This window comes from Opisthorchis viverrini (genome assembly GCF_000715545.1).
Source record: "Opisthorchis viverrini unplaced genomic scaffold opera_v5_76, whole genome shotgun sequence".
Lineage (NCBI taxonomy): Eukaryota > Metazoa > Platyhelminthes > Trematoda > Opisthorchiida > Opisthorchiidae > Opisthorchis > Opisthorchis viverrini.
Window position 1 is genome coordinate 469,028 of NW_008751730.1, and position 11,980 is coordinate 481,007.

General features: G+C 47.3%; 3 protein-coding genes across 3 annotated transcripts in view; 2 read left to right on the top strand and 1 right to left on the bottom strand.

Moving 5' to 3' along the window:
* The window catches only part of T265_04454 (hypothetical protein), a gene marked incomplete at both ends in the record, with an annotated part of 58,105 nt that overhangs the window by 13,719 nt on the left and 32,406 nt on the right, over positions 1 to 11,980 (bottom strand). Inside the window, 3 exons of the mRNA XM_009169203.1 lie at positions 6,342 to 6,390; positions 8,069 to 8,176; positions 11,505 to 11,609. Coding sequence (XP_009167467.1) covers positions 6,342 to 6,390; positions 8,069 to 8,176; positions 11,505 to 11,609 — 262 coding nt within the window. The remainder of the gene's footprint in view (positions 1 to 6,341; positions 6,391 to 8,068; positions 8,177 to 11,504; positions 11,610 to 11,980) is intronic.
* Positions 3,748 to 6,706, top strand: T265_04451 (hypothetical protein; the record flags this gene model as incomplete). Its single annotated transcript, XM_009169200.1, has 2 exons — positions 3,748 to 3,822; positions 6,500 to 6,706. The coding sequence occupies 2 exons, from the start codon at positions 3,748 to 3,750 to the stop codon at positions 6,704 to 6,706; spliced, it is 282 nt and encodes a 93-aa protein (XP_009167464.1).
* On the top strand, positions 8,572 to 8,817 carry T265_04452 (hypothetical protein; the record flags this gene model as incomplete). Its single annotated transcript, XM_009169201.1, has 1 exon — positions 8,572 to 8,817. The coding sequence occupies one exon, from the start codon at positions 8,572 to 8,574 to the stop codon at positions 8,815 to 8,817; it is 246 nt and encodes an 81-aa protein (XP_009167465.1).

An 11,980-nucleotide genomic window follows, 5' to 3' on the forward strand; every position in this document is an offset into this window, starting at 1 on the left:
TATATATATATATATATATATATATCGTTCAGCTCTAACATTCCTCCAGCGCTTAGACGCCATGCCACCCGAAGGAAGCACGAGGGCTGGGATACTGCCAGGTTGCCCAAGCCTAAACCGGGGGAAGTCGAGAGGCGTAGGTCGGGTTCGAACCACGGAACTTCCGGTCAGTAGATTCGCGCTCTAACCACTGAACCATCTCGCCGTGGTTACCACATCTTGGTATAATAGTGACAGATATCCTGGCATGTGTGATACTTAACTTGAAGGAAGGGCCAGGAATGAGAAGCCACACTTCAACCATTAACCTCCAGGCAAGTAACTCACATAGGGATCCGCTGAACTCTTTCGGAAATGAAACACGATTAAGTGTTATATATAATTGGTCTTAAACATGGGCGCGGTCACATTCGTTGTTTCCCGCATATGATAGACGGATCCAGGCGATTTTACGACCCTTCTGCGTCGATTTTTGAAACACACTGAGGGACTAAGTAACCCAAGAATGATACAACCGTTTCCAACAATCACGGGCGATTTGGCAAAACACTCGAAGAGTAACTCTGGATAAGTTGAGCAGCGCTGACCAATAGTCGACGGAAACTGGATAATCCACTTATCAAGTATCTTGACATGTGTGCATTTGCGCTCCAGTATATGGACAGCAAGCGTTTGTGTGACAATAGCCTTTTGCGTGACGTTCCACATTCCACCGGAAAGTCATCGCGAAGCTAACTTTCTTAAGAACACGGAGAAGAACCTTCACCGATTCAGTGCATTAAATCGATTCCTGATTAGCCCGCAGACGAATGAAAAACGCTCACCTCTGTGACATTAGAAAGTGCACGTCCAGAAACGAACAACAAAGTGGTCGCAACAACAACATGCAGTTAGGCGTGGTGATTGCACGATTCGGGTTAAATTGCAGAAGATATTAGTAGAGTGCCAACTTCCAATTGTTAACATAGCAGGACGGAGGTCGAACAATAATGCGTGAAAAAACCGGTCGCTAAAATCTGGTCGATGTTGATATGTGATCTCTAAGCTACTCATGAGTAGTGTAAAATAAAACAAATTCAGGACGCAATGGGTGAGTTGCTTCATGCCCGCAAGTAGGCTGAGAACTACGGAACATGCACGTTTCACAAGAAATTCACACTTACATTCCCATATTCAGTTTAAACATCTCAAGCGAATGGAGTGAGCAAATTAGTGAAAGAGTGTGAACCTGCAGCGGTCGCCCAATCAGATTAGTGCATCCGCGTCCACTGCCTCCCTCGTGCTCTGTCTGTTCCACATCACACAACGTGCATCACGAGACAACATCGTGATGATGAATACGTCGGCGAACAACATGTCAACAACAAGTCAACTCCGGTCCCGTGAACTCTTAAAAGACGCCATGTGATTTCACATTACGGTTTTCACGTCCCACTCGTTGTAACGAAATATATAAGGGCCAAGCACACACAGACGCAGACCACGCATCCGTCAGAACATAGGCATACTCAACACATTAGCCCAACGCGTCAGTCGCGGATGACCAAGGAATACGTGTAGCTGCTACAACGGCGAAGAAAACACGAAACTTGCATCCGGACCAACAATGGGATTTATCAATGATCAGTCGGTAAGTTCATCTTTCCATATATACGTATTGTAATCAGTTCACGTAACACGGAGGTCTTTTTTAATGCTCATCGTTTTCTGACCATATAACTAGTTTTTTGGTGGGTTATAGTAGGGCACCAACAAACCGTGGCTTCCCAATATGCTGGAGCGTACTGCCGGATGTTGGAACCAGGCCACACGTCCTGGAGATGACCGCATTGCTGCCTGAAGTGTACTTATGCACACATTTACTCTTCCGTCCAAACTCGAAGTCAGAACAACTGAGAAACGTCATATGACTTCCTTGGCACTACAATATGTCACAAGTCTGGCATTGAGGAGAGTGGAAGTAGCTTCTTCAGTTGACGTGGGTATAAGTTAACTCTATCACGTCTCCAGGGTAAGTTCGGATAGAACCGCACGTATTTTATGAAGAGATAGTGCATACGGGCGAATGGAATATAAACTTTGATCCCCCTTCGGAAGAAGAAATAAGGTATGAAGTAGCCGTACTGAAACGTGAGAAGGCACCAGGACCGGACGGTCTGTATCCAGCCCTCTTCAAAGAAGGCGGAAATTCCCTGGTGACCCACTTGACAAAGCTTATTGGTACTATGTGGGACGAAGAGCAAGTGCCTGCAGAATGGGGCATGTCGACAGTTATCCCTATCTTCAAAAAGGGTACACGGACGCTATGCGAAAACCACCGTGGCATCAGCCTGTTAGCTGTGGCATCGAAGGTGCTCTCTGGCCTTATCCTTCGAAGGTTGACTGAACACAGGGAGAGGCAGATCCGTGAAAACCAAGCTGGGTTCCGTCCTGCAAGAGGTTGCATCGACCATATCTTCACCCTCCGACAGATTCTGGAACAGCGACACTGCTTCCAGCAACCAACAATGGTTGTTTTTCTTGATCTGAAAGCTGCCTTTGACTCTGTGGACCGCCAAGCACTATGGCATTGTCTGTGGAGCAAAGGTGTCCCTCATAAATTCTTGAACCTCATTAAGGCGCTGTACGCCAACTCCCGCGGCCGTGTAAAGGTCTACGGGAAGCTCTCTCCTGAGTTCACCACATCAAGTGGTGTCCGACAGGGTTGTCCTCTTTCACCTTTCCTCTTTAACTTCGTCATTGATACGATCATGGAAGACTCACTACCAGCCTCTAATGCCTGTGGGGTCGAAGTGCTCCCTGGGCCTCCGCTCACAGACATCGAGTACGCAGACGACATAGCTCTTCTAGGATCTGACCCCGTGGCATTGCAAACAATACTAAATAATCTAAATAATTCTGCCTCGCGGTTTGGTATGCGCTTCACACCTGCAAAGTGTAAAGTGCTACTGCAAGACTGGGTGGGCTCGAACCCTAGCCTCATGCTTGCGGATGAACCGATTGAGGTAGTAGACAAATTTGTCTACCTGGGCAGCTGTATCAGTCCCGGTGGTCTCGCGAAAGATGATATTTCCATCCGGATTGGGAAGGCCAGAGCAGCTTTTGCGAACCTACGTCACCTGTGGCGTAGGCGTGACATCAGTTTCTCTGTCAAGGGTCGAGTTTACAATGCTGCGGTGCGCTCCATATTACTATATGGATCAGAAACCTGGCCGCTGCGCGCCGAGGACGTCAAAAGACTTTCAGTGTTTGACCATCGATGTCTTCGGAGCATTGCCCGAATCTGGTGGGAACACCGGATCAGCAATTCTGAAGTACGTCGAATGGTATTCGGGAGAAATAACTCACCCTCGATAGATGAACTGATCACACTGCACAGGTTGCGTTGGCTTGGCCACGTGCTGCGTATGCCAGTCGACCGACTTCCTCGAAGGGCTCTTTTCGCCCAACCATGTGAAGGGTGGAAGAGAGCCAGAGGCGGTCAAACAATGACTTGGCAGCGAAGTATGAAAGCCATTACCAGCAAACTCAGCTGCGCTGGTCACTGCCGTCTTCCTGGATGGGGACCCCGAGACGGGCCACATCAATGGCTAGAGACATTATCAGACATGGCCCAGTCGCGCCCTCAATGGCGCTCATGCATCAAAGCTATTGTCTTCAATGCATAGCTCCTTTTCCACCCCCCGCCGCTTGACAACCCACTGATAGTTCTGGATTAGTGCACCAATTTACCAGCTCGCGCATGCAATGCGCAGCTACCTACCCCACCTCCCCAAATCATCGGTGAACGAAACTGTGGCAGCTACAACCACTGTACGACGAGTACGCGGTTCTTACTGCTGACAATGATGATGATGATTTTATGAACATCCACCCAGGACTCCTCCCATAAAATTAGATAAAATGACTATAAGCTAAAGAGATGCCCTCGTAGAGAGACCACCGTGAAGGGGGAGGGAATATTGGCCTCGTTTGGGGAAGACCTCCGCTCGAAACTACTACTAAGTTGCTGACTGGGGATTTCGAAATGCGTCCGGGGAAGACCCCCGTTCGAAACTACTACTACGTTGCTGACTGGGGATTTCGAAATGCGTCCATTCGGAAGGTTCGCTCTTAGGGGCCGCCACAATTGGAAATGTGATCTTGGTATAGAATGACTGGTCATAGGTTTTCACGAATTGTAAGATCGGTCGCAGCATTCACGGGGTGGCAGTTAAGTGGGTTGCATTGAAAAGAAGCGCTTTCCTGAATTTCAGCAAAGAACGCACAGCTACGGGACTTAACAGGTACTGTAACGAATATAGGACAGGTGTTTGGGCATTCGGAGGAAACGAGTACTTCTTAGCTTGGATTGGCAACAAAGATGCATCGCGTGCAAATTAAGAAGAAAGTGACGCTGAAGGGCAGAAGACAGGCCGCCGACGGAAAACTTACTGAATAACTCCCCTTGAAAGGAAGTAGTCAAATGTAGTGAAATAATGCCAAGGGCCTGTCACACACAATCAGTTACATAATACGGCCCGTCTCAGTATAGGCTCTCTAAGGCCCAGGCCAATGGAACCAATGATGGATCGATAGGTGTGGTTCGAGAAACTCAGGAAACCGGCTCATCCTTGTCACGGTACAGTTAAGTGGAATCAATCGAGTTCATACATAACCGGTTAGGTAACAACAGTCGACTACGGCTAGGGTGCGGAGTCGCTAAGACCGCCAATCCTTGCAACATAACATTATACTAGTTATGGTATGTGAGTAGTGCATGACGAGAGTGGATTTGATACCTAATAACATACCAGACAATCTTGGACGGAGGGATCAGCGTAACACTATTACGAACGGGCTCAAAGCAAAAAATCTGCAACAGAAACGCCCGAATCTACTTTAATCCAAAAGCCAACCAGCGAAAACTCTAATAGTGACCCTTAAAGCAGGAAAAGGCCCTACGTGGTTCTGGGAGGCCGTATATTGAGAGCTACCCTGGTCAGGGATGTAACATGTCTATCATGCCTCTCTCAAAAGTATTTGAGGACAGAATTTGGTCCCTTACGACAGGCAAACAATGAGTCCTTGGATACAGTTAANTCGTGCCTCTTCAAAAGTATTTGAAGACAGAATTTAGTCCCTTACGACAGGCAAACAATGAGTCCTTGGACACAGTTAAACTCCAGCGCGATGTCGGCATTACACCTCCTGTTGACTCCGTTCGCATTTTCGCTCCTACTGGCAAAAAGTGCATCTGGACAGGGCAATCCTACAAGTCTATCGTCCCGGAATACCATGACAAAAAACTTGACAAATCAGGAGCTATATTTGCTCCAAGGTGGATACCTTCACAGATGTAAAGCTTCTGTCAGGCCACCTTGAAATCCGGTCGATGTTTCAGACATTGGCTAAAACAGAACTTCCAAATATTAGAAGTATGACTCCATCTAGATGACTAAAAGCGCAACAAGAAGGGGGTTGACAGTAACGCAATGGCATGTGTATTAGGGTGGCGTTCAATTAGTCACTGTTCCCTAGCCACATGGTTCAGGCCTACGGGCGGACGCAGTGTGCCGCCATCTTTCCACCAGCAAGGTAAGCGGTCCTCGTAAAAGGGGTTAAGTGCTATATGGGCACTATTCAGAGTTTTGCTAGTCATCGGCTTTCGAATGAAATAACGTTGTCCACAATAGCAAAAAACCTGTCTGGTCGTCTTGCTATTTTTCAGGGTCCTACCTACAGGTGCGTAGGGCTTGGTGGGTAGATAAAATGAATACAGTTCGGACAAATGTCCCCAAACTGGCTGGTTTCCTTAAATTCTGGGGCTTCATAAACTCATCCAAACTCCCAAACCTGTGGGATTAGAAAGTGCCGGGCGGAGAAAGAGCGACTCCCTGAGACCGGGGACTACACAGCCCAGATGCGAGCACATTCGCATGGGATCACATTCAGACAGAGTCCTCTAACACCAAACTCCGACCACCGTGACATTCAGAGGTGATGGGTGATCTTGGGCGGCTGCTGAGGGTGACCATTCGCTTAGCTAACGGATGGCCAAGAGCACGACCATCACGGCAGTCGTGGCACTGCGGAGATTGACCAGGGAAAATCGATGTAAGGACAAACTGGTATTCTCCACTTTTATGGAAGCATTAGCGAGGGTTATTCCATTCGGCCTTGAGTAGTTTTACGACTGGAAAGCCTGCAAGCAGTACGGAAAACCACCGAATACTTATGGCTAGAAAAACAGGTTCCACGACGAAAAAACCGAGGTTCTTCCGTGAAGCTTACTACTTACTACTTTTGGAATATGTAGGGCAAGTAATCGTTCAATATGGAACAAAGCAACGAGAACTCACTCTTTAGCGTGTCTCGGGCAAGGGATGGGGTCAGGAGTTTCTCCTCGTCCTGAAAAGAAAACAATGTACACTATGCTAAACTAGTAGGAGCAGACATACAACAATGTAGTAATACCAGAACTGCGATAAGAAAGTGATTTTCCAAACTAAAATTTAAGGTCAGTGGATCCTACAAAGATGGAGGAGTATCGGTCATTGTTAGGCGGAACTCCACACGGATCCCTCCTTGCTGCCCGCAGTCAGGTGCTGTTACGGCCGAGAAGCCCATCCCACGCATAATTGGCCAAGAATTCGGGACGCTTGCCGGTCCGGCATCAAGACGAGATCTGACTGGTCGAAAGTCTGGACCCAACAGTCAATCATGACCCAGTATTGGCCGAATGCCGGTTGCCCATAGCGCATCCAGTGGGCGTCAGACTTTCCAGAACGTTATTACCGCCTATGCTATATATACGAAGCGCTGTACAAGTGTTCCTGACCTCGTTTTGGGAGTTAATATACCTTGTGCACCTTTGGTGGTTGTTTGACGTGAACGCTAGCTTGGGAGGCTCAGGTGGAGAAATAAGTTAAGGAAAATACTGTTACTGCAGACATGCTCAGTTTCTCATCAATAGATCGGACTCCACAGAGAATACCAGCTCGTTTTGATCTGTGCCAATGCAATGAACCAGAACCAAGGTGAAAGTTGACGTCGGGGATCCGAATACCGAGTCAATTATTTAGTACGGATCGATAATTGTCTAGGGCGGATAACTGATCCCTGAAGAACACATTGACCTTGCTTGACTTGGTCAGTAGCTGGTTACGAAACGAAGAAGGCGAAACAGTGACTTCACCGACTAACTGCGCGTTATTTCAATATGTCGATACGTCAAATATCATGCCAACTGAAACATAAGGCGGCCTTCGCATAGCACATCCAGTGTCCTAAGCGAGAAATTCAGATAACTGTTCCGTTAGCACCAATAAGATTCGCAAATGAGCGTGTACAATTCGGTGCTCGAATGACGGAAACTAGCGGACTGCGCCTACTTGATGTAAGCCCGAGAGGAATGGCAAAACCGGTAGTGGGATGCTGAACAATTGTCAACAAACTTGTTAGTAGTGTGTTCTGCCGAGAAAATAAACTGCGACATCTCGAATTACGTGCTAGCTGAAACAAGAAGTGGAGAAATACCACCATAATCGAGAGACTCGGCTAAATCCTTAGTTGTAACACCGTGAGAAGCATTTCTAGACGTGGCAAGTTTACGGAAAAATTTGAAAGTTGCGCAATTCTTGAAGTAGCGAGGACAAGCGAATGAGCCGACACGTGTGAGACTTTAGACATCCAATTAAACGTGAATTGAATATTGCGCCAACTCGGATCATATATAATTCTATGCTTTCAGTCAGCGCGTTGTCCCCGTATTGTTTCCTTTTAAAGTTGAAACGAAAGAAAAAGTCTGTTCGGTTATCACGTGACTAAAATGATTAATAGCCATTTACAATAGTATTATTGAAGTGTGCTCAAGCTTGAGCACACTTCAATAATACTATGTGTGCGTTGATGTAAACTGATTGGATGTACTACTGGTAGTCGATCAATGCGGTCACGTGAGTGTGGACAATATCGTCTGCGCCCCCAGGGCTACTGCTGAGATCACACAAGAGGCAAGCAAGTCAGATGCATGTTATCTGGGTCAATAGAACGGCGTGAACTACACAAGGAAACCAACGCCACATACCATGAGTTGTTGCGCATACCGGATGGCGGCCTTCCAACAAACAATGACGTTGGGCGGCATTTGAATCAGGTAGGTTGTAGCTACGCCACGTGCGTCTTTTTGCTCAATCTGTCGGAGGAGAGGTGACAAATGAGAAGAGAGTGAAAGGTCCTCACGTCCACGAGCAAACTAGTCAACTAGTCACAGTAATGTTCGCTTTCCTGATTCCAGACCGATCGCGGACATCATTCCATCTATGGTTAACTTGCGAATGAAGCTGTGTACAAAAAGATATTTCTGGGGGATTCAATTTTGCCACGGTTTGTCCGACTGTCTGATGCAAGAGCTATTGAGAGCAGAACCGAATGTGCAAGTGTGAACGATCAATGCTGAAGATATGACGTCATCAATGGGTGAAAGGGTCACCTGGGTGAACTTTGACTAAACTGGAGCGAAGAGAGGTGAACTGGACAAGAAACAAGTGGTACGGGAGAAAACGTATTTATGGAACAGAGTAAGCATTCATGCCTCCTACCTTACCACGCCAAAGTCAAATTGAAAACCAAGCCTTGCTGGACAAGTGGGCTCCAACACGTGGAGAGTACTTCACTACTAGAGATTCGGATCGCGCCTTGTGCGCCCGTTTGGAGAATAAACGGTTTGTTCTACACCGGAGGTTGTCCGAACTTCGAATAGCTATTCGGTCCGAGGATGATGGAGATGAAAATCAATGTAGACTGGTGGATGAGGTTCTGTTCAACGCAGTTTGAGGGGGGGGGCAGACTATCCTTGCGGCATGTCGGTAGTATTCTCGTTACTTTAGCCAGGCCCTTTAGGTTAGTTGCATGGAAAGTGCATTCCAAACCGAGTGTATACACCGTCTCATCTAAACTCCAAGCGCCTACACACTTTCCTCTAATCTGTTCAAGGTGGAAATCTTCCAAGAAGGATATCCACTCTGTTTTAAACCCTACACCCGCTGGGGTTTTGGCCCTTCGTACATCGCACAACCAACGCGTCGTCATCAACACAGCGTTCATAAAAGTACATAGCGTAAACACGCTGAGTTGATCAGTTCTCGATGTTGGCCACAAATATGTTTGCAAAGTCTTTCAAAACCACTATTCATGACCACTTTATCTAGCTGTCTGTACAGTGTACAGACAGAAGTGAAAAAGGAGATCTTCATAAACGATCCTACGAGGTCGTACAAGTCATTACTAGGAACAGTTATGAGACTCGAGTGGCCACAGATTGAAGTTCAACTTGGAGAACCGGCAGTAAATATGTGCCACTCGCAAACAAACGTACTGGATCCGACAAGCGGGAGGGATTGTTCCGCGTTTGGAACACGAGGAGCGTCAAATAAGTAGGTGACCAAACGAGGTGAAATTCAGTTATATGTTGACATTTCTCTGCGTCGTCTAGTCAGTTTGAGTCAGGTCAGCTCAGACAATGATGTGGCATCTTTGGTCAGGACCTATCACCGAGTTGTCTACACCGTCGTGCTGATCATGTCGTCGTCTGACGTGTTCTGAAGGAACCTCTATTCTGTGAGAGATCTTTCAAAAATTCGAACCATTTTAAATGCCGCACGGTCTAGCATGCGCTTCACACCTGCAAAGTGGGAAGTGTTGCTACAAGACTGGGTGGGATCAAACCCACACCTCATGCTTGCAGACGAGCCAATCGACGTTGTAGATAAACTTGGGCAGATATACAGGTTTCGGTGGACTGGCTGGAGATGAGATTATTTCTCAAGTTCGGGGCAGATTTCTTCAGCCTCCGACACCTATGGTACCGATGTGACGTGAGTGTCTGTCAAGATGTTCACACTGCAATGGTGCGATCCGCACTGCTTTATGGATCAGAGACGTGGCCCCTACGCGCAGACGACATACGGAAGATGTCAGTGTTCGATCATCAGTGTCTCCGAAGCATTGGTTAGGTCTGGTGGGAACATGGGATTAGTAATACCGAGGTACACCAGAGGAAGGTCTTAGGAAGAAGGAAGTTTCCCGCTTCATAGGTTACGCCGGTGCTCCGCATGCCAGAAGACCGTCTGCCCCGCAGAGTTCTTTTCTCCCAGTCCTGTACTGAGTGGAAGCGACCGATAGGCGGACAGTGTATGACCTGGCAATGAAGTATGAAAACACTAGGCAGTGAACTTAGTCGGGTTGGCAACTGCCGCCTCGTTGGATGGGGGCCACGGGACTCAATTCACCAATGGCTAGTGACACTGACAGAAATGGTCGAATCGCGCAGTCAGTGGCATCAAAGCTATCGCCTTCCATGCGTAGCTACCCATGCCTTTGCCTCCAATGCTTCACTGTATGTCCCACACTGCCCCACTTTCCGGTGATTAAAGCTGTAGTAGCCTATGGTACACGGTTTATAGCTTGTAAACTGAGTTCAGTTGAAACGAAGCAGAGTGCTTAACCACCCCAAGTCCTCTCGGTAAATTCATGCTAACCGTTCGGGTGCATTTTTCTAAAAACGTCAGCTAACTTTGGTCATGCTGTGTTGGGAGTGTGTTCGTCGCAAACTGAGAACGCTATACAGCGTGTTAGGAGTTCTAAACGGTAAACCACTACCGATGACTTTTGTCTAGATGTTTGGACTATCCAACCTGAAATTCACTTACAAGTGGGGTCAAGATAGCGAAGTGGTTAGGGTGCAAGCTTACCAACCGCAGCGTGGTTTGAACCCGACTGTTCCTGTCTAGGATCGGACAACCTGGCAGTATCTGAGCCTTCGTGCTTCTTTCGGGTGGCATAGCAGCTAGGCACCGAGAGGGTACTACAGCTGAACGACTGTTATTTTCTAGTACTCGACCTTTGTGATACTGTTTTTCTTGTTCAATTCCATGGCAAATTTTGTCGTCGGATTCAATTTAGTAACCCAATCTAATCTGGCTTTTAACCGAACCTATCTGGTGTAAAGTGGATATAGGTGTTCTGGCGAATGGACCATGTTGAAAGGTCAAACCAGACGTCTTTGGTTTGAACAAAACGCGCGTCCAGGGATCCCAAACGATTCCTCGAAAAAGTTTCTTCCCGTAGTCAAGGGAACTAGAAATGTTCACTCAGGGGAATGGTTCCCAACTTCCACAGAAATGATCTGAAGTGTATTGATTGAGGAACCCCTTCAATGCCTAGCTGTCATACCACCCACAGGATACACGAGGGCTGGGATACTGCCAAGTTGCCCAAGCCTAGACAGGGGCAGTCGAGGGGCAGAGGGGTTGGGTTCGAACAACAAACTTTCCGGTCAGTGAATCCGCGCTCGAACCATCTCACCCCCAAGCTTGTTTAGTGAGCAACATAACGCCAAACCAAAGTAATCTGACCGCTTGAAGAGAAGATTTAGGTCAACCGGGGAATTGCTTGTGCACCATGCCGGTTGTCCAACAAGCTGCTTCATTCCCTATGAGCGCAACACATGAATAGATACTTACTTTGAGTACATGCTCTTTCGAAGTCTCCGACTCTGTAGCATCTGACGGTTCGATTAGTTGAACATGCAGTTTCGCTTCGGGTTTCCCAAAGGGATTATTCGGCTTCTGGAGGATGCAAAAAAACCGGAGGGACGAAGAGAAAAAGAGGAAAGTGAAGGACCAGTGGAAAACGAAACAAACGTTTGTGACAAACAGACAAATATTAGGGGAGAGAAAGCAGGAAGCATGGCATTTGTTAAAGGTGCGAGTTCCTCATCACCAGTTTATTGGTGACATACGTGTATGACAAACAGTGTCGATTCGAAAACAAGCACAAGTCACGACGCATCACCATCGTGACTTGTTTATTTTCACAGTGATCATCATCGTCATCATCGACAGCATGACATCAGTGTCCAACACCCATGCTTCACTGCCGTACGACCATGACTTATTTGGAAGCCTCATTGTAAAGAAAAGAGTAAAGTTGGACGGGG